The sequence below is a fragment of the Anguilla anguilla genome, chromosome 8, assembly GCF_013347855.1.
Source record: "Anguilla anguilla isolate fAngAng1 chromosome 8, fAngAng1.pri, whole genome shotgun sequence".
In the NCBI taxonomy this organism is placed as follows: domain Eukaryota; kingdom Metazoa; phylum Chordata; class Actinopteri; order Anguilliformes; family Anguillidae; genus Anguilla; species Anguilla anguilla.
The window spans coordinates 2,703,994-2,725,943 of NC_049208.1; the positions used below are offsets into that span (position 1 = coordinate 2,703,994).

A 21,950-nucleotide genomic window follows, 5' to 3' on the forward strand; every position below is an offset into this window, starting at 1 on the left:
GATTTATCAGGAAAATGATTGTGTGGTGAAGACATTTCTCTTAAAGAAGGGGGGGAGGGAAGACTAACCAGTCTAATAATTATAAAAGGTGCCGTTTGTTTATTAATCGCAAATGGCGCCGCAGGTTGAATCGTTTGGAAGGGCACGGTGTCTTAAACAGGCCTTTGGTGGTCAGGCTAGAAACATCCATCCCAGAGATCCAGATCCAGTGATCTCCTCCTTTTAGTGGAGCTGTTGCTTCTGATTTCATTGTTCTTGTTCTCATGGATACGCCCGCCCGCATCGCCGCATTCCGAAAAAATTTCGCTTTCACTTTTTGGCGTTTTTTTACGGTGTCGTGCGCCTGTAGGGCAGTTCTCTGAGCCACCTGTCTGAGCTGCAGAGCATTAATAACAGCCCCGTCCTTATTTTCACTGGATTATTTTGTGTGTGTTTGATAAATCTTTTTTTTGTGGTTCTTTTTTCTGGCGGATGGATACGCAGCCTGTGGTTTGGCTCCGCAGCGCATGCGTACGTGTGTAGCTGCAGGCTGCGAGTGGGCAGCAGTGTGGGCGCTGGAGCGGGCACCAGCGTGGGCACTACCGTGGGCGCTGGGGGGTTTCGGGGTCAGATCAGACGACGGGGCGGGGGGACGCACACAAGCGCTGAACGTAGCGCTGCGTGTGAAATGTGCGTTTGGGGAGCGACGTGGTCTCCTCTGGTGTGACTGAAAGGTTCCCTGCTCGGCCAGGTTCTAGCACTTTCCATGCAGGCCGAGTGACTGGAGTGTGTGTCAGTGTGTCCCTCGACCCAACATGTCTCTGATCTACTGTGGCAGAAAGACAGGGTGAAGCAGGTTTCCCCCTGGGATAAACCCCCTCCCTGTTAGTTAGCTCGGTTCTTTGAGCTGTACTGCGCTGGCGGAAGGGCAGTAATAATAATACGGTTAGTATCGTTACTACAGTAGGGTAGTATAGTGGTTAGGGTAGTATAGTGGGCAGGGATCTGGCACTGTGAGGGCTGCGGGTTTGACTCCCAGGTCAGACACTGCTGTTGTTACTTTGAGCGTCTACTAAATTTATTCTAATTCTAATTTAAAGTAAAAAGTCATTTAAAAAAATGTATGAAATAATAATAATAACTGCAACATTAAAGGCGTGAAGTGTTTGGGTGAGATTGTTCAGTGTGCATTGTGTTCAGGTAGCAGTGTGTTCAGTGTGCTTTGTGTTCAGGTAGCAGTGTGTTGAGTGTGCGTTGTGTTCAGTGTGTGGTGTGTTCAGGTGGCAGTGTGTGGTGTGTTCAGGTGGCAGTGTGTTCAGTGTGCGGTGTGTTCAGGTGGCAGTGTGTTGAGTGTGCGGTGTGTTCAGGTGGCAGTGTGTTCAGTGTGCGTTGTGTTCTGGTGGCAGTGTGTGGTGTGTTCAGGTGGCAGTGTGTTGAGTGTGCGGTGTGTTCAGGTGGCAGTGTGTTCAGTGTGCGGTGTGTTCAGGTAGCAGTGTGTTGAGTGTGCATTGTGTTCAGTGTGTGGTGTGTTCAGGTGGCAGTGTGTTCAGTGTGTGGTGTGTTCAGGTGGCAGTGCGTTCAGTGTGTGTTGTGTTCAGGTGGCAGTGTGTTCAGTGTGCGTTGTGTTCAGGTGGCAGTGTGTTCAGTGTGCGGTGTGTTCAGGTGGCAGTGTGTTGAGTGTGTGGTGTGTTCAGGTGGCAGTGTGTTGAGTGTGTGGTGTGTTTGGTTCCTCTCTCCTGCACGTCAGCGTGAGGCTCTGCTCTGTTGCGCGTTTTCCTAAAGGAAGCCGGGCGATGTCACTTCCTGTGAGCGGCCTGCTGGGCCGGTCGCCGTGGGTTACCTGCTTCCCTGTGGATTTTCGGGGTTGGTCGGGACGCCCGTCTCGGAGAGAAGGCGAAGTGGTGCTGAGATGGCACGAGAGCGTTCAGTTTAAAACAGGGGTGTCCAGTCTTATCCATAAAGGGGCTGGTGTGGGTGCAGCTTTTTGCTTTAGCTCTGCACTATGACACCAAATTCGACTAATTAACTTGTCACGGTCAAAAACACTGGACAAAAACAAAAACCAGCACCCACACCGGCCCTTTTTGGATAAGATTGGACACCCCTGGTTTAAAAGCTCAGCGCTGATGACTCCACATCTGGGCTGTCCCGAACTCAGCCAGGAACGTCGGTCAGTACCATCGCACCGGCGCTGTAAATTTCAGACCCCGCTAAGTCGCAGGGTTCCTGGCGCCGCTCCAGTAGCGCGTTGGTTCGGTTCTCGAACGCCACGCCTGTTCAGCTCAGCTCAGGTCAGCTCAGCTCAGCTCAGGTCCGCTCAGCTCAGCTCCGCTCAGGTCCGCTCAGCTCAGCTCAGCTCAGCTCAGCTCCGCTCAGCTCCGCTCAGCTCAGCTCAGCTCAGCTCAGCTCAGCTCAGCTCAGCTCAGGCCCGGTCCGCTCGGCTCGGCTCGGCTCGGCTCGGCTCGGGTCCGGTCGGGTCCGGTCGGGTCCGGTCCGTCAGAACGGATGGAGACGTCGGTAGCTGAGTGGCACCGTTAGCGGGAGCTAATTGTTCGCGTCGCGTGGTGACAGGGTGCTGCTCACTGCAGTACATCTCCATCGCCTTCCTCCTTCATCTGGACAGCTTCTGCTGAGTGAGCCTGTGTGTGCGTGTGTGTGTGTGTGTACGAGAGTGTGTGTGTGTGTGCGTGTGTGTGGGTGGGTGGGTGGTAGTGGTCCTGGTTGCTGGATGTATCTGATATAGTGTGAGGGTGTGTGTGTGTGTGTGTGTGTATATGTGTGTGCGTGTGTGAGGCAGTGAGGCTGTGAGGGTGTGCGTGTGTGTGCGTGTGTGTGTGAGGGTGTGAGGGTGTGCTGTGAGACAGGACCTCAGGCTCGTTAGTCTCCTGGTTTCTGGAAGGTTCTCTGAGGTCTTGTTGTGAGAACACACTGGTGTTGTGAGGACAGAGAGCAGTGTGAGGCTCGTTAACGCTCTCCTGCACTGGGATCGCCTCTTTACTCCCTAACATTTTATCCTTTTTGTGTGTTTTTTTCATTGTCATCTTCCTGTTTGCGTTCAGGAAATTTCCATATTTTAATATCCAGAGTGCTGCAGCATTTCGTCTGCAGAAAAAAAGAAAAAAGTTAGTTAAAAAAGTATTTTTGGAGGCATAATTTTTGAGTGCCTTTAGCGGATTGTTTTGTGAGCCCCAGTTTCACATCAGAGTTGTGGCGTGTGCCTCTCCCCCCCCCTCCCCGGGGGGGGCTGCAGTGACGATGTGACTCAGGAGGGGGACTGCAGTATGGCGGGGGAACAGGTGTGTGAGCCGTGCTGTCGCTCCAGTTGTCCCGCCGTGACCCTGTCCTCATTCGGAGAGGAGGACGGGACCCCCTGCTCCACGGGCGAGCCCGTAACCATGGACACGCTGCTCGTCCCGAGCGCTGTCCCCCTGCGATTGGCCCTCGCGGCCAGGCAGGGTGGAGGGGGCGGAGTCTGGGAGAGGGGGGGCCGGCCGGCCTTCGAGGAGAGAAAAGGGGTGGCGCCTGCGGAATGGAGAGGGCGGAGTCACGTCGGTGGGCGGGGCAGAGTTAGCGTCCGAGCGCAGAAGGCTCCAAACTAGGCCATCCGTTTTAATTTTAGCTCCCAGTGTCCCGCGGCAGCACTTTGCTTTGTGCTGTACTGCAAGCATTTTTTTTTTTTTGTGGGTGTTGGAAAATTTAGAACTTTTCGGTTTCTGAAAAAACGGGACGTCAAAAAAAACCCCCCCAAAGAAATCAGGATATATTATATTATACGTGTCCTGGTTCTCAGCGTGCCCGTGGATGTTTTTGTTTGTTTGAGGTCACGTTTGAACGGCAGAGCACTTATTTTTAGCCGGCTTTACTAGGACCATATGGAAAGTGTTTCTGGACATTTTGTTCAAGTTGCGCAAGAGACCCTTTTTTCGCACATGGGGGCTGGTGGCGGATTTTAATTTCTTAATTGCTTTCTGCTCTGGCTTTTTTTTGTCCTAAAATACAGAGCATGCTTCTGTTGTTTGGAAACCGAAGACGTCGCAGTAAAAATGCGCGTTTGTGGCTGGACGCTGCGGCTCCCATTAGCAGACGCGCATGCAAACGCGCATGCGTCCGCAGCGTTGGTACTCGCCCCGCATGCTAACGCTCGTAGCGCCCCAGCGTAGCGGCATGCTAACGCTCGTAGCGCCCCAGCGTAGCGGCATGCTAACGCTCGTAGCGCCCCAGCGTAGCGGCATGCTAACGCTCGTAGCGCCCCAGCATAGCGGCATGCTAACGCTCGTAGCGCCCCAGCGTAGCGGCATGCTAACACTCGTAGCGCCCCAGCGTAGCGGCCGTGTGCGTTTATGACTGAGAGATGCAGCGCTGGGCCAGGCGGGGAGCCCAGAGCGTTGTCCTGGTAACGAGGTCACACTGGTTGGGCGGGGCAGGGCAATGGCCGATTTCTGCCAAGGCAACGTGTCTGACACACGCCTTCTCCCGCTGTTCCTTCTCTCCTTTCCCTGAGTCACCGTTAAAAACGGAAAGTACCACCTTAAAAACTGAGTACCACTATAAAGCATTGAGTACCACTTTTCAAACAGAGTACCACCTTAACAACAGAGTTCCTCCTTGAAAACTCTGAATATCACCTTAAAAACATTGAGTTACCCCCTTACAAACACTGAGTACCATCTTTCAAACAACACTTAGTATCACCTTAAAAACACTGAATAACACCTTAAAAACACTAAGTACCACCTTAAAAACACTGAATGCCACCTTAAAAACACCAAGTACCACCTTAAAAACATTGAGTTACCAACTTGTAAACACTGAATACCACCTTAAAAACACCAAGTACCACCTTAAAAACATTGAGTTACCACCTTACAAACACTGAGTACCATCTTGCAGACAACACTTAGTACCACCTTAAAAACACTGAATAACACCTTAAAAACACCAAGTACCACCTTAAAAACGCTTGAGTACCATCTCAAAACCCTGTCAGAATGATTGAGCCTGTGACACTGGCCCTTCTCATTTTGTGTGCTTATTTCAGTCAGTTGTGCCTTGAGATGCTAATGGTAAAAAAACACTACAACTCCTTTTGCTGATACCTACTTGGATGAGTTATCTTTTATGAAATATGAGTTCAGCTACGTAGGCGGTGAATTGAAAAAAAAGTTATTTTCCTTCCATGTCTTTGTATTTCAGATTCCTGTTTGAGAATGTACATGTTAACCTGTTAACCCCTACCCTGGCTGTACACACATGCATCCCATAATGCCATGCGGCAGGTGAATTGTGAGATATGTTTGTGTGCTTAATGGAGGTACACAAGGTGCTCTGTGGCCTGTTTGACACACTTGTGTGTGTGTGTGTGTGTTGCCTCGTTCCAGACGAGCCTGCTAGCCCTAGTGCTGACCGTGACGCTGCACACATTCCAGCTTCCGCTGTGATCTCTGTCTCTCCCGCCATAACTACGATCCACCCCTGCCCCCTCATGCGCCGACAGCTGTCACATGACCAAGGTAAGAGCCCCCCCCCCCCCCAGCAGGGGGAGCCGATGTGGTTATGGTGCTGCTGCTGCTCCTGCCCGTGTCTGTCTGTGTCTCTCTCTCTGTTTCTATGTGTCTGTGTATGTGTGCCTGTGTCTGTATCTCTGTGTCTCTGTCTGCATGTCTGTGTCTCTGTGTGTCTGTATCTCTGTATCTCTGTCTGCATGTCTGTGTCTGTGTGTGTCTGTATATCTGTGTCTCTGTTTATGCGCTGCATCCTCAGCAGTCGAGGTTCTCTGGTGAAGTGTGTTTTGTTTCGTGCTCTGTGTTTTGAGGGGTGTGCAGGACTGAGCCCTTTCTCTCTCCCTCTTACTGTAACAGAGCAGAGGCTGTCTGGAAATGCTAATGCTAACGCTAATGCTAAACTGGCAGAAACTCCGCTGTTGACGTACATCAACATACTGCTGCGTCACAGGAAAGCAGGTGTACGTTTACCTGTGGTGTCACGGCAACGCAGTCTCACTCACTGAAGCTCTCCCCCCCCCCCCCCCCTCACAGAGTCCCTCCGGCACACCGTTCTCGAGTCGCAGTCTGGCCCCAAATCGGAGCGCTCCAAGTCGTACGACGAGGGCCTGGACGACTACAGAGAAGAGGGGAGAGCGTAAGTTGCTGTGTGTGACGCAGCGATGACCCCCCACGCCCCGCGGACCTACGCCTCTGTCTGACGCAGTCTTCTCCCTCTCTCCCTCTCTCCCTCTCTCCCTCTCTCTCTCTCTCTCTCTCTCTCTGCAGGAGGACGTCCATTAAGCACTTAACCAGCCTGAGAGGCCTGAGGAAGGTGAGTCTGCGGCATCCGTACACCTGAACACAGCGCCTGAACACATCTCATACAGTCTGAACACAGCTCATACAGCCTGAACACAGTGCCTGAACACAGCTCATACAGTCTGAACACAGCGCCTGAACACAGCACCTGCAGTCTGAACACAGCACCTGCAGTCTGAACACAGCGCCTGCAGTCTGAACACAGCGCCTGCAGTCTGAACACAGCGCCTGAACACAGGTCCCACAGTCTGAACACAGCGCCTGAACACAGCTCATACAGTCTGAACACAGCTCATACAGTCTGAACACAGCGCCTGAACACAGCGCCTGCAGTCTGAACACATCTCATACAGTCTGAACACAGCTCATACAGCCTGAACACAGTGCCTGAACACAGCTCATACAGTCTGAACACAGCCCTGAACACATCTCATACAGTCTGAACACAGCACCTGAACACAGGTCCTACAGTCTGAACACAGCTCATACAGTCTGAACACTGTAGTAGGAACCATGATGTAGAGGGTGACTGTAAGAGTAGTCGTGTAGAGAGTGACTCTAGGACCAGCTGTGTAGAGGGTGGCGGTGTGTGTGAGTGCGTGCGTGCGTGCGTGCCCGTGTGTGTGTGTGCGTGTGTGTGTGTGTCTCTCTGCCTGGTCCTGACTGCAGTGCGCTCTCTCTCTCTCTCTCTCTCTCTCTCTCTCTCTCTCTCTCTCTCTCTCTCTCTCTCTCTCTCTCTCTCTCTCTCTCTCTCTCTCTCTCTCTCTCTCTCTCTCTCTCTCTCTCTCTCTCTCTCTCTCTCTCTCTCTCTCTCTCTCTCTCTCTCTCTCTCTCTCTCTCTCTCTCTCTCTCTCTCTCTCTCTCTCTCTCTCTCTCTCTCTCTCTCTCTCTCTCTCTCTCTCTCTCTCTCTCAGGCTCTGGATGGACACAAGTCCTCGGATGACTCTGGGTCCCGGAAGGACTCCTCCTCAGACATCTTCAGCGACTCCTCCAAGGAGGGCTGGCTGCACTTCCGACAGCTCAACACCGAAAAGAGCAAGGTGTGTGTGTGTGTGTGTCTGTATGTATGTTTGAGTATACGTGTGTGTGTGTGTATGTATGTTTGAGTATACGTGTGTGTGTGTGTATGTTTGAGTATACGTGTGTGTGTGTGTCTGTATGTATGTTTGAGTATACATGTGTGTGTGTGTGTGTATGTTTGAGTATACGTGTGTGTGTGTGTCTGTATGTATGTTTGAGTATACGTGTGTGTGTCTGTATGTATGTTTGAGTATACGTGTGTGTGTCTGTATGTATGTTTGAGTATGCGTGTGTGTGTGTGTGTGTATGTATGTTTGAGTATACGTGTGTGTGTGTGTGTGTGTGTGTGTATGTATGTTTGAGTGTACGTGCATGCATGTGTGTGTGTGTATGAGTGGGTCACACATCCCCCCCTGCTCACACCATCCTCCCTCTCCCCCATTTCTCACTCTCTCTCCACCTCTCTCTGGCCCCTCCATCCATCTGTCCCTCTCTCTTTGTCTTCATCTCTTTCTTTCTCCCTCCTTCTGTTCCTGTCTCACTCTTTCTCTCCTTGATCCCTCCTTTCCTCCGTCTGTTCCTGTCTCACTCTCCCTCTCTCTCTCCCTCAGCGGGTTGGCGGGGGCATGCGTCCCTGGAAGCTGATGTACGTCGTGCTGCGTGGCCACGCCCTCTACCTCTACAAGGACAGGAAGGAGGGGCTGGCGCACGCCGCGGCCGCCGCTGCCCCCGCCTCCTCCCCCTCCCCTTCCCCCGCCCCCTCCCAGCCGGACTGCGAGCCCCAGCCAATCGGCATCCGGGCCTGCCTGATTGACATCTCCTACAGCGACACCAAGCGCAAGAACGTGCTGCGGCTCACCACCTCCGCCTGCGAGTACCTGTTCCAGGCCGCGGACCGCGAGGACATGCTGGCCTGGATCCGCGTCATCCAGGGCAACAGTAACCTGGGCAACGAGCAGGTGGGCGGGGCTTAACGTGCACTCTCTGCATATGGCGGGAAAGTGCTAGAGAGACACGCGCAGGCGGAACGGCGCTCTGCTACGCTAACGCTGCGCACTCACTGCAGTGGGGGGTGGAGTAGCATCACTGCAGCGCGTTTGGTATCTGGTTATGTTAAGGACAGCGACTGTGTGTGTGTATGTGTGTGTCTGGTTGTGTAAAGACAGTGTGTGTGTGTGTGTCTGGTTGTGTAAAGACAGTGTGTGTGTGTGTGTCTGGTTGTGTAAAGACAGTGTGTGTGTGTGTCTGGTTGTGTAAAGACAGTGTGTGTGTGTGTGTCTGGTTGTGTAAAGACAGTGTGTGTGTGTGTGTGTGTGTCTGGTTGTGTAAAGACAGTGTGTGTGTGTGTGTGTGTCTCTGGTTGTGTAAAAACAGTGTGTGTGTGTGCTGATCATATCTGTGTGGATTCTGTTTGTGTTTTTAGAGTGCCGGTGTCACCAGCCAGGACCTGATCAGCCGCAAGATAAAGGAATACAACACCATGATGAAGTGAGTGTGTGTGTGTGTGTGTACATGTGTGGGTGTGGGTGTGTGTGTGTCCGTGTGTGTGTGCGCGCGCGTGCGTGTGTCTGTGTGTATACCTGTGTGTGTGTATGTGTACCTAGTGAGGAAGCTCCTGCTACATTGCTCTCATACTGCACTGTGTGTGTGTGTGTGTGTGTGTGTGTGTGTGTATTCCAGCTCCCCTAGCAGTAAGTCAGAACCCTCTCCAAGACCTTCCCGCCCGTCCCTCAGCATCAGACAAGCCCTGCTGGGGGGTAAGGGGGAGGGCACGACCCCCAGCCCCCCCTCGCCCCGGCACGACTCCGAGAGGAGGCCCCTGCATAGAGGTACACCCCCTAAATCAACACAGTCAGCAGTGTTACCCCCTAAATCAACACACAGTCAGCAGTGGTACCCCAAAATCAGCACACACAGTCAGCAGTGGTACCCCAAAATCAGCACATACAGTCAGCAGTGGTACCCCAAAATCAGCACATACAGTCAGCAGTGGTACCCCAAAATCAGCACATACAGTCAGCAGTGTTACCCCTAAATCAACACACAGTCAGCAGTGTTACCCCAAAATCAGCACACACAGAGCCAATTTAATTCCTGACTTTCATGCAAAACATTTCAGCCCAGACTGGTTCACAGAATAAAAAATGGGAGACACTAAAACAGACAGGTTAAATTAACCAGACATAGATTCAGTGCGTAATAAAACAAGTAAAAGCAAATGAATGTGTAAACAGAGATAAGATGCCCATATGGAGCCCGTTTGGGGAAGTGCAGATCCCAGGGAAAGTGCAGAAAGGGCTGTTTGGGTTTTTCCTCTGAAAGGCCTCAGAGGGGGCCATTAAGCCCCTGGGTGCCTGTTAAGCGCTCGCTGTCTCTCAGCTGCGTTTTTAACGTTTCTGTCCGTTTACACACAGAAGACGCAGAGCTTTTAAGTGCCTGTTATACATGCGTTATGGGGTCCTGGTTTATGGGGTCTCGTTTTGGGGATGTGGGAATGAGGGCTGAGTATTTGGTGTGCCCCCCCCCCTCCCCCCCCAGATGAGAGCAGCCCTCCCCGGGACAGGGGGACGTGGAGGAGAGGTATCACGGGCCTGAGGAGGAAACCTGTGGAGAAGAAGAACCTCCCCGGGATCACGTTTGGGGTGCGGCTGGACGACTGTCCCCCTGCGCACACCAACAGGGTAAGAGCTGTCATCCTGTGGGCCCTGCCGGTGGGGCCTCTCCGTGGGTGCATTTCAGACTGTTTTGTGTGTATTTCAGTTTGTGCCTCTGATCGTGGAGATCTGCTGTGTGTGTATTTCAGACTGTTTTGTGTGTATTTCAGTTTGTGCCTCTGATAGTGGAGATCTGCTGTGTGTGTATTTCAGTTGGTTGTGTGTGTATTTCAGTCGGTTGTGTGTGTATTTCAGTTTGTACCTCTGATAGTGGAGATCTTCTGTGTGTGCATTTCAGTTCGTGCCTCTGATAGTGGAGATCTGCTGTGTGTATTTCAGTCAGTTGTGTGTCTATTTCAGTCGGTTGTGTGTGTATTTCAGTTTGTACCTCTGATAGTGGAGATCTGCTGTGTGTGTATTTCAGTCTGTTGTGTGTGTATTTCAGTTTGTGCCTCTGATCGTGGAGATCTGCTGTGTGTGTATTTCAGTGAGTTGTGTGTGTTTCAGTTTGTGCCTCTGATCGTGGAGATCTGCTGTGTGTGTATTTCAGTCGGTTGTGTGTGTGTTTCAGTCGGTTGTGTGTGTGTTTCAGTTTGTGCCTCTGATCGTGGAGATCTGCTGTGTGTGTATTTCAGTCGGTTGTGTGTGTGTTTCAGTTTGTGCCTGTGATAGTGGAGATCTGAGGGTGTGTATTTCAGTCGGTTGTGTGTGTGTTTCAGTTTGTGCCTCTGATCGTGGAGATCTGCTGTGTGTGTATTTCAGTCGGTTGTGTGTGTGTTTCAGTTTGTGCCTCTGATCGTGGAGATCTGCTGTGTGTGTATTTCAGTCGGTTGTGTGTGTATTTCAGTCGGTTGTGTGTGTGTTTCAGTTTGTGCCTCTGATCGTGGAGATCTGCTGTGTGTGTATTTCAGTCGGTTGTGTGTGTATTTCAGTCGGTTGTGTGTGTGTTTCAGTTTGTGCCTCTGATCGTGGAGATCTGCTGTGTGTGTATTTCAGTCGGTTGTGTGTGTATTTCAGTTTGTGCCTCTGATCGTGGAGATCTGCTGTGTGTGTATTTCAGTCGGTTGTGTGTGTATTTCAGTTTGTGCCTCTGATCGTGGAGATCTGCTGTGTGTGTATTTCAGTCGGTTGTGTGTGTATTTCAGTTTGTGCCTCTGATCGTGGAGATCTGCTGTGTGTGTATTTCAGTCGGTTGTGTGTGTATTTCAGTTTGTGCCTCTGATCGTGGAGATCTGCTGTGTGTGTGTTTCAGTCGGTTGTGTGTGTATTTCAGTGAGTTGTGTGTGTTTCAGTTTGTGCCTCTGATCGTGGAGATCTGCTGTGTGTGTATTTCAGTCGGTTGTGTGTGTGTTTCAGTTTGTGCCTCTGATCGTGGAGATCTGCTGTGTGTGTATTTCAGTCGGTTGTGTGTGTGTTTCAGTTTGTGCCTCTGATCGTGGAGATCTGCTGTGTGTGTATTTCAGTCGGTTGTGTGTGTATTTCAGTCGGTTGTGTGTGTGTTTCAGTTTGTGCCTCTGATCGTGGAGATCTGCTGTAAGCTGGTGGAGGAGCGGGGGCTGGAGTACACAGGGATCTACCGGGTCCCCGGGAACAACACCGCCATCTCCAGCCTGCAGGAGGAGCTCGACCGGGGCATGGGCGACATCAACGTCCAGGACGACGTGAGTGTGTCCCTCGCTCGTCTGTCCCCCGCTCTCTCTACCTATCTCTCACTCCTCCTCCCATCCAGTCGCATTTACCTCTTCATTCACTCAACTCTCACTTCTCTGGTCCACACCCTTTCATCCACCTCCTTTCGTTCACCCCCTTTCTGTCTCTGTCTCTTTTTTCTCTCCAGAAATGGAGGGACCTCAATGTCATCAGCAGCTTGCTGAAATCCTTCTTCCGGAAGCTTCCAGAGCCCCTCTTCACGAACGGTGAGGTGATAAAACAGCCAGCGCATATGAATTCATCGCTGTAGCTGTTTGTCATTCTGCGCATGTCTTCATTTAAATAAGGGGCACTTGTGTCAAGCATTAAACGCCTCCTTTCTCTGGAGACAAGGCGGTTGTCTTTTTTTGTATTGATCTGAATTGTCTTTTGGTGCCATCTTGTGGACAGTGTGGGAAACGCACCTACATGATTATGCTTTCTTGTCACATACGCCAGAGTTCCTTTCTCTGTGTTTGTGCTGGTGATGGGAGAACTGCACACCCATTAAACAAAGATGTGCTTTGTGACATTATGCCATTCGTCCTGTTTTGCTGTGAAGACAAAAGCCTTCTGATTGGTTCAGACGAGTCAGTGATTGACAGGTCATCCTAGCTCCCCCCATTCTGAGCTTGGTGAGGCATCGCTGTTCCCTCAGTAGCGTCTGTCTGTGGGTTTACGGCTCGTTCGTTGTTTCGCAGAAAAATACGCAGATTTTATTGACGCCAACAGAACGGAAGACGCGGTGGAGAGGCTGAAAGTTCTGAAGACGCTGGTGAGTTTGTGTTTCCCATTAAAGGTTTTTAGTTAAAGGTTTTAAAGGCGAGAGCAGGAGTGTGACGCTAATGCCTGTGTCTGTCTCTCTCTCTCTCCCTCCCTCCCTCCCTCCCTCTCTCTCTGTCTCTCTGTCTCTCTCTCCCTTTCTCTCCCTCTCTCTGTCTCTCTCTCCCTCTCTCTCCCTCCCTCTGTCTCCCTCCCTCCCTCCCTCCCTCTCTCTCTCCAGCTCCGTCAGCTGCCCAGTCATCACTACGAGACGCTCAAGTTCCTCTCTGGGCATCTGAAAATGGTGTCTGAGAACTGCGAGAAGAACAAGGTGAGCCCTGCCTGCAGGAAGAGAGCCCAGTAATCCAGCGGTTTCTTTAGGGCTCAGAGAAACACAGGTTACTCATGACCTGTTTTTATGTGGTGTGGGGGACGTCGTACTTTACGCTGTTACTAGCCTTGGTTAAGCACAGGTTGAGTGTTTGTACTGCATGCGTCTGTACGTGTGCCTGTGTGTTCACGAAGGGGAAGTAAATGTCTCATTTACATGTGCTGTTATTCTGCATAGAAATCTCACACATTCCCAACACTGTACCCTTAGCCATAAATAATATTTTTCTCATCACTCTCTCTCCCTCTGTCCTCTCTCTTTGTGTCTCTGTCCCCTCTCTCTCTCTCTCTCTCCTCTCTTCATCCGTTTCTCCTCTCAGATGGAGCCCAGGAACTTGGCCATCGTCTTTGGGCCCACCCTGGTGAGGACGTCGGAGGATAACATGACTCACATGGTCACCCACATGCCCGACCAGTACAAGATAGTGGAGACCCTCATTCAGCATGTAAGAATCTAAGGAAGCTATCCTTATCTTACCTTTTTCAGACCACACTTAAAGTATTGTGTGCAGTCCTGGTGATCGTACTACAAGGAAGACATAGAGGCTCTGGAAAAGGTTCAAAGAAGGGCAACTAAATTGGTTCCTGGTATGAAAGACAAAAGTTATGAGGAGAGTCTTAAGATGCTTAACCTCTTCAAGCTTAGTAAAAGGAGACTCATGGGCAATTTGATTGGGGCTTTAAAAATTCAAAAAAGGGATTAATGAAGTGAACTATGAGAGGATCTTCAGCTTGAGTTCTGTTAGTAGATTGAGGGGGCATAAAATCTGTTGAAAATCTCCTTCTTTTTTCTTTTGCAGTATGACTGGTTTTTCACAGAAGAGGGCACTGTGGAGCCTACGGTGCGTATTGACTCCAGTTTGCGTAAAGAACAAAGCGAGTGAAAATGTCTGATTGGGATTTCAGATGGATAACTGTCATTTCCTTGTCTTTACGCTGAGCGGATGATGTTGTGAGGGGTGGACAGTTTGCTGGAACTTTAGCATGTTAGCTAAGCCTTGCTATTGGTCACCAACACGCATTTTCTTCAGTTTGGATCAATATCTTTGCAAAGTAATCCTCAAAATCTCAGCTGGGGTTCTTTTAATTTAGGATCGTTTAATTTCCAGCTGAATTTAGGGTGTCGAGGGCTAGCCGAATCATTACATTACATTACATTACAGGCATTTGGCAGACGCTCTTATCCAGAGCGACGTACAACAAAGTGTATAACCATAACCAGGAACAAGTATGACGAAACCCCTAGAGAGAAGTACCGGTCCAAGTGCAGGGAACAACCGCATAGTTCAACTTGGACCCTGAAGGTTAAACTGATTAACACTAACACAACCAGAACGGCAACGACGCAGTCTATGGAAAAAAATCTGAATCAGTTGAGTTTGTTGGGGGTTGTAAGCTGATGTCCAGCAGTTGAGCAGCTTGGCTCAGCTGAGCAGTGTTGGTTTGGCAGGTAATGGCTTGCTCTGCTAGTTGGGACGGTGGTTGACCTTTGACCTTTGACCCTTGACCCACAGGCCGGCGTGCCCCAGGAGAGTGCGGTGGAGTCCCAGCCCGTGCCCAACATCGACCACCTGCTCACCAACATCGGCCGCGCCGGGCTCACCTCCCCGGGAGAAGTGTCAGGTAACCGCGGCAGCCCCGGTGATGTTCGCAGTGTAGCTTAGCCCTGGTGAAGCACGCGGGGTAGCTTAGCTTAGCCCTGGTGATGCGCGTGCGGGGTAGCTTAGCTTAGCCCTGGTGAGGCGCGCGGGGTAGCTTAGCTTAGCCCTGGTGATGCGCGTGCGGGGTAGCTTAGCTTAGCCCTGGTGAGGCGCGCGGGGTAGCTTAGCTTAGCCCTGGTGATGCGCGTGCGGGGTAGCTTAGCGTAGCCCTGGTGAGGCGCGTGCGGGGTAGCTTAGCGTAGCCCTGGTGAGGCGCGCAGGGTAGCTTAGCGTTAGCCCTGGTGATGCGCGTGCGGGGTAGCTTAGCTTAGCCCTGGCGATGTGCACCTGAGTTAGCATAGCTTAGCCCTGGCAATGCGCACCTGAGTTAGCATTGCTTAGCCCTGCCGATGCGCACCTGAGTTAGCGTAGCTTAGCCCTGCCGATGCGCACCTGAATTAGCGTAGCTTAGCCCTGCCGATGCGCACCTGAGTTAGCGTAGCTTAGCCCTGCCGATGCGCACCTGAGTTAGCATAGCTTAGCCCTGCCGATGCGCACTCGACGTAGCTCAGCCTTAGGGAAACGGGTTGAAATGGTTTCCCTGTTGTCACACTTTCTTTTTTGTATTGCATTGCAATGCATTTATGTTTAATTTTTAAATATGATTTGGCCCAAACAGGGCATCGGGGTTTGGTTCATTTTTACTCTTTCTTTTTTGTTGTTGTTGCTTTATTTCTGTTCACTTTTTCCATATTTCTTCTCTTTCATTCATTCACTCATTCATCCCCCCATTTATCCTCCCCACCCTTTTCATCCCCCGACTCCATATTTTCCTTTGAGTAATTTCTGTGAGCGTGATCCTGCCTTCCGTTGTACTAACTTGGTGTGTTCTTTCCCAAAAAACTGCCCCCCTGCCCCACCACCCCCACCCCCCGGTCACGTGTCTTAAGGTCTTAAGGGATGCCCAGCACTCACACACACTGATCTCACGACAGGCCAGGTGGGCGGAGCCTATCATTCCATGATGTCACTGGTGGACTGTGCAATGTCTCTGACGGACAGCTGGGGCTGTCGGATGACGGACTGCTGTAGCTGCCTAGTCTGCAGAAACACTTGGTTCTTGTAAAGATAAAACCAAAAAAAAAAAAGAAGGAAAAACAAAAAACAAAATGGGGTGTCATGTCCTCTGTGGTGTACGTCGATTTCTTAAGAGTCCAGCGAGCGCAGCGAGGACTGTGCAGTTTCTCAAAGCCTGTTTGCTGTCTCTGGTTATTTCCGACGCACCCGGTGAGGAGCTGTGGCATGGTACGGTCAGCGGGGTCTTCAGCGGCCCTGCCGTTCGGTCGTGTGTCTCCAGGGGTGTGGTGGGGGGCTGTGCTGGCTTAGCTCTCTTCCGTAGCGCTCTAATTCCAGAGAGAACACAACAGTGTGGCGCTGAGCTGAGGCTCAAACTAGCCGCCGTGTTTAAAAAAAAAAAAAAAGGGCTCGCTCGGGAAACGCTGAGGCAGTTCCTCCTCCCGTCCTGTAGAGGCCGCTGTTAGCTAACCCCTTTCTTCCCCCTGTTGTGTCTAAGCTCTGTGATTTTTGTCCCCCCCCCCCACCCCGTAGTTGTTCTTTAGTGCTCATTCTGCATCACGAGATTCCCTCAACAAATTCACCCCCCTCCCCCCCCCCCCTTGTCATAGTCACTGTTACTCATTCTCACCGACCCCCCCACCATCCACCAGTCACTCATTCTCTCACACGCACACACACGCACGCACATAAACACACGACTCTAAAACACGCACACACACACTAGGGTATACTACATTTTCAAGCATGCGCACACACACACTAGGGTATACTACATTTTCAAACGTGCACACACACAGGCACGCACACATTGTAAAAACCGTCCAAACCGCCTCCCCTCCCCCGGAATGTCCTGTCCAGGTGAAGGTGTGGTGGCCCGCACGCACAGTTGGGATAGAATGGCGGTGCTGGTGGCTGTAGTTGGGGGTGCAGTGGGGGGGTGTAGTCGCCTGTGCTTGGCCTGCTGTCTGTGCAGCTGACCTGTGCTGTAGCATCGCGTACGTCGCCATCATCCACTCTCTCTGTCACCATCCGCTCTGTGTGTGTGTGTGTGTGTGTGTCTGTGCATGCGTGTGTGGTTGAGTGAGTGAGTGAGTGAGTGTGGTGCCATCGCTGTGAGTTGTGACCTCTGTCACTCTCCCTCTTACTTTTTCTTCCCTCTCTCCCTCTCCCTCTCGCTGTCCCCCTCCCTCTCTCCTCTCTCTGTGCGTGAGGAGTAAATGCATGAGGCTCATATGTTCTCTCCTCTTCCAGACTCACCCAACAGTGACTCCGCAAGATCAAAGGTGAGTGGTGCGGCCCTCCCCTCAGATACACATCCACTCAAACACAGCCTGGCCCTGCGCATTACTGTAGAGATACACATCCACTCAAACACAGCCTGGACCTGTGCGTTACTGTAGAGATACACATCCACTCAAACACAGCCTGGACCTGTGCATTACTGTAGAGATACACATCCACTCAAACACAGCCTGGCCCTGTGCATTACTGTAGAGATACACATCCACTCAAACACAGCCTGGACCTGTGCATTACTGTAGAGATACACATCCACTCAAACACAGCCTGGACCTGCGCGTTACTGTAGAGATACACATCCACTCAAACACAGCCTGGACCTGTGCATTACTGTAGAGATACACATCCACTCAAACACAGCCTGGACCTGCGCATTACTGTAGAGATACACATCCACTCAAACACAGCCTGGACCTGTGCATCACTGTAGAGATGCACATCCACTCAAACACAGCCTGGACCTGTGCATTACTGTAGAGATACACATCCACTCAAACACAGCCTGGACCTGTGCATTACTGTAGAGATACACATCCACTCAAACACAGCCTGGACCTGTGCATTACTGTAGAGATACACATCCACTCAAACACAGCCTGGACCTGTGCATTACTGTAGAGATACACATCCACTCAAACACAGCCTGGACCTGTGCGTTACTGTAGAGATACACATCCACTCAACCACAGCCTGGACCTGTGCATTACTGTAGAGATACACATCCACTCAAACACAGCCTGGACCTGTGCATTACTGTAGAGATACACATCCACTCAAACACAGCCTGGACCTGTGCATTACTGTAGAGATACACATCCACTCAAACACAGCCTGGCCCTGTGCATTACTGTAGAGATACACATCCACTCAAACACAGCCTGGCCCTGTGCATTACTGTAGAGATACACATCCACTCAAACACAGCCTGGACCTGTGCATTACTGTAGAGATACACACGTGCTCAAACACAGCCTGGACCTGTGCATTACTGTAGAGATACACATCCACTCAAACACAGCCTGGACCTGTGCATTACTGTAGAGACACATCCACTCAAACACAGCCTGGACCTGCGCATTACTGTAGAGATACACATCCACTCAGACACAGCCTGGACCTGTGCATTACTGTAGAGATACACATCCACTCAGACACAGCCTGGACCTGTGCATTACTGTAGATATACACATCCACTCAAACACAGCCTGGACCTGTGCATTACTGTAGAGATACACACGTGCTCAAACACAGCCTGGACCTGTGCATGATTGTAGAGATACACATCCACTCAAACACAGCCTGGACCTGTGCATCACTGTAGAGACACATCCACTCAAACACAGCCTGGACCTGCGCATTACTGTAGAGATACACATCCACTCAAACACAGCCTGGACCTGTGCATCACTGTAGAGATACACACACGCTCAGTCAGTGTATAAATGTGGCCTGTAGAGTGGGAGTGGTGTGTTTGTGTTGTACTGACGGATGTTCGTGTTGTTACCCTGACGGATGTTTGTGTTGTTATACTGACGGATGTTTGTGTTGTCCTGACGGGTGTCTGTCCTGACGGGTGTTTTTCCTGACGGGTGTTTGTACTGACAGGTGTCTGTCCTGACGGGTGTTTGTCCTGACAGGTGTTTGTCCTGACAGGTGTTTGTCCTGACAGGTGTTTGTACTGACGGGTGTTGGTGCTGACGTGTGTTGGTGCTGACGTGTGTTTGTCCTGACGGGTGTCTGTACTGACGGGTGTGTGTGCTGACGTGTGTGTGTGCTGACGTGTATCTGTACTGACGGGTTTGTGCTGACCCGTGCTGCTGTAACGCGCTCCTGTGCTCATGTCCCTGCAGGGCTCGTGGGGCTCGGGGAAAGAGCAGTACAGCAGGGAGCTGCTCCGCTCCTCCATCTTCGCCGCCGCCAGCCGCAAGCGCAGGAAGCACAAGGAGAAGCCGCTTCCCAGCAGCTCCGACGACGACCTGGACGCCGTCTTCACCCGGAAGGAGAGCCAGAACCGGGGCGGCCCGAGCCCGAACCCGAGCCCGAGCCCGGCGCAGAACCAGAACCAGGACCGGGACCGGGACCAGGACCAGCGGCCCGACAGGGCCAGGCGCCGGGGGAACGCCTGCACAGAGAGCGAGGACGATGACGCTGGCGCCAGTCAGATAAACGGCAAACAGGAAGTAGAGCCGTTGCCACCGGAGACGGAGCCGAGGGGGGAGGAGAGAGTCGGGGAGAAGGCCCTCTGCCCCCAGCCGTTCGCCTCCCCCTCCCTCAGTTTCCGTGGAAACGTGGCTCGCCAGTCCTCCCTGTCCGACCCCACCTCCCAGTGCGACGACGCGACCTCTGACCTCGGCACCATGAACAGCAGCAGCTCCCAGGCCTCCGCCCCCCCCGAAACGCCCCGCCCCCTGCCCGGGCCCCGCCCCCGATCCCCGCGGCAACGAGGCCCTGGCGGAGGTGAGCTCCATCACCTCGGACTACTCCACCACCTCCTCGCTGACCTGCCCCTTCCTGCTGGGGGCGGAGTCGAGCGCGCTGAGCCCGGAGGTGCGCTCGGTGGCGGAGAGCCGTGGCGACGAGGCGGACGACGAGCGCAGCGAGCTGGTGAGCGAGGGCCGGCCCGCCGAGACCGACAGCGAGAGCGACTTCCCCGTCTTCCCCAAGCCCGATCCGGCCCCGCCCACCGCCGCCGCCGCCCCGCCCCCGACCCCGCCCCCGCACCCCAAGACGGACAGCTCCTCCTCCGCCGAGGGGGGGCGCAGCGACCGGGAGCCCAGCGCGCTCTCACGCGTCCTGGGCGCCGTCAAGGGCCGGTCCTCCGGCAGCCTGAGCTCCTCCTCCAAGAGCGAGGAGTCGGAGAAGGCGGAGCCTCCGTGGAGGCTGCGCATCACCGAGCGGCTCAAGCTCCGCCTCCGGAGCTCGGCGGACGACATGTTCGGGGTGTCGGGGGGCGGGGGGACCCCCTCGAAGGCCCGCTCCCCGGAGGCCCGCCGGAAGAAGGGCATCCGCCGGCGCCACACCATGGGGGGCCAGCGCGACTTCGCCCAGCTGGCCGCCGTCGTCAACGACGACTGGAAGGACGGGGCCGGCCGGGGGGCGGAGCTGTCCGCCATGGACCGGCTCAAGCCCAAGTGCAGCTCGCAGGACTTCTCCATCCGCGACTGGATCGTCCGGGAGCGCGGTCGCTCCGGCAACGCCGAGAGGGGGGCCGACTCCGCCCCTTCCGCCGCAGCCACGCCCACATCGCCTGAGGACCACCCCCTGGGGGCGGAGCAGCTCAACGGAGACAGCCCCCAGGGCAAGAGCAAGGGCGCTCTGAGCCTGTCGGCGGACGCACACCCCCACAAACTGACAGGAGCTCAAGTGGTGCGCTCACGCTTTTATCAGTATTTATAAGAGACAGACACAGCCGCCCAACGCACTGCTGTGTGTGTACATATTATCAGCCAGGGCTACTGCACATTCATGGATATTTTTTTTTCGTTTTACTCTCACAACAGGGTTATTAGTGCAAAAAAAAAATGAGGAAAAAAAATACTGGAACCATGTACTGAATATGTGTATCATCATTTTAACTGGCGTATGGTAACTATTTTGTGGTCCCGCCTTGAGTTGGTTAACCCCAGTCATATTGAAAGACATCAGAGGCCCTTATCCACAGGGCTGACTGCGTTATGCCTTCTGTATTTATAATGATAAAAGTCCCTTCCTATTATGTCACAACACAGATTTTAAAAAACAAAAAAAGAAAATATTAGAAAGGAGCAGCTCTAGTGTCTTAAGCATTACTGAAGAATTATGGGCTTGGCGCGTAACAGGAGCCGTTTTTTGGGAAAGGGGCGACCGTTATGTGCGGTTGCTTGGCAACGCAGAGGAAGAATGTAAATGCTTCGCTGTTCCGTTGACTAAAGCTAAGTTGCTGGTTATGGGTCTCGTTTTAAAGTGTACTCTATTGCTCTCTGTGTACTTGAAGCGTGTCGTTTCCCTTCTGGCTTGGTTCTGTGCTGTGTCGGTGTGGACACGTCTGCGCAGTGCGTCCGTAAACCCGCCAGAACTTTAAAAAAATATTTAAAATATATATATACCGCTCCGAAAACGAGAGGCGAGTGCCCAACGAACTCCACCGACGCAATACGCTTTTACCGCCGTTTCCGCGCGAGCTCTCCCTTCCGGGTTCCTCGCTTCCTCCCGTCAGATCGCAAAAAAATAAAACAAAACAAATACCGAATATAAAGGATGATTAAATCAGAAATCACATTTCTTCTCAAAGGAAAGTGCCTCATTAAATTGCGGGTGGGTTAGTTGCTTTTGGGTGCCATATTTGTCTTTTATTGAAATGTGAGAAGATGCCGGCTCATTCAGTAATTTTACAGGTTTAATAAACAACGGGCAAATTCTGCGCTTCCATTCTTTTCGGCATTCCACTTGGGTCTTAACATGTTTTATACTTTTTATTTTCTTTCATTTTGGATTTTAATGGAACTTGAATTTTAAATATTTCTGTATAAAATAAGTAACTTAAGTGTAAATATTCAGTGTTTTAGCTGCTTTTTATTCTGTTGAATGGCAGGTTTTTTTGTAAGTATTGTAATATAGGCATGTAGATAAAAAGGGCCGTCATCTCAGAAGCTGCATGGAAAAGGTACTTCCTGTAACTGGACCCAGTCTTGTGCTGTCTGCAGTTAAACTGGGGCGTGAACCCCCAAATCACTGGAAATAAAAACCGTTAATGTGGCCTCACGTGCTCCCCGTCTCTTTCTCAAATTCAAATTCAAACTGCTTTATTGGCATGAAATACATAAGTATTTAAATAATAATATTTAAATAGTAAATAAATATTGCCAATGCGTACATCCAGAAATACAAAAAGACATTAGCGCATGAACATAAATTGAACTAAACAATGTTATATCTGTTTAAGAACAAACACTATGATGATGATAACTCTCTCTCTTTCCCTCCCTCTCTTTCTGTCTCGCTCTCTCTCTTGCTCTCTCACTCCCTCTCTCTCTCTTTTTTTCCTCTCTCTCTCCCTCCTGAAGCATATAAACCTGTTGCAATAAACCATCAGATCAGAGTCACATTTTCTCATAAAAGGCTGTAATTTTTAACTGTCTTTAATGCTGCAATGAAATTCA

At 51.7% G+C, this 21,950-nt stretch overlaps 1 protein-coding gene across 1 annotated transcript in view; it reads left to right on the top strand.

Annotated features, from left to right (window-relative positions):
- The window catches only part of LOC118233443 (rho GTPase-activating protein 21-like), a 38,528-nt gene extending 16,981 nt beyond the window's left edge, over positions 1-21,547 (top strand). The window contains 18 exon segments of the mRNA XM_035429230.1: positions 5,358-5,489; positions 6,015-6,117; positions 6,249-6,294; positions 7,196-7,321; positions 7,913-8,260; positions 8,725-8,789; positions 8,982-9,130; positions 9,840-9,982; positions 11,461-11,616; positions 11,793-11,871; positions 12,346-12,419; positions 12,648-12,737; positions 13,117-13,242; positions 13,597-13,638; positions 14,311-14,419; positions 16,765-16,796; positions 18,663-19,228; positions 19,230-21,547. Coding sequence (XP_035285121.1) covers positions 5,358-5,489; positions 6,015-6,117; positions 6,249-6,294; positions 7,196-7,321; positions 7,913-8,260; positions 8,725-8,789; positions 8,982-9,130; positions 9,840-9,982; positions 11,461-11,616; positions 11,793-11,871; positions 12,346-12,419; positions 12,648-12,737; positions 13,117-13,242; positions 13,597-13,638; positions 14,311-14,419; positions 16,765-16,796; positions 18,663-19,228; positions 19,230-20,208 — 3,365 coding nt within the window. The 3' untranslated portion in view covers positions 20,209-21,547.
- Positions 21,548-21,950: the final 403 nt, after the last annotated feature.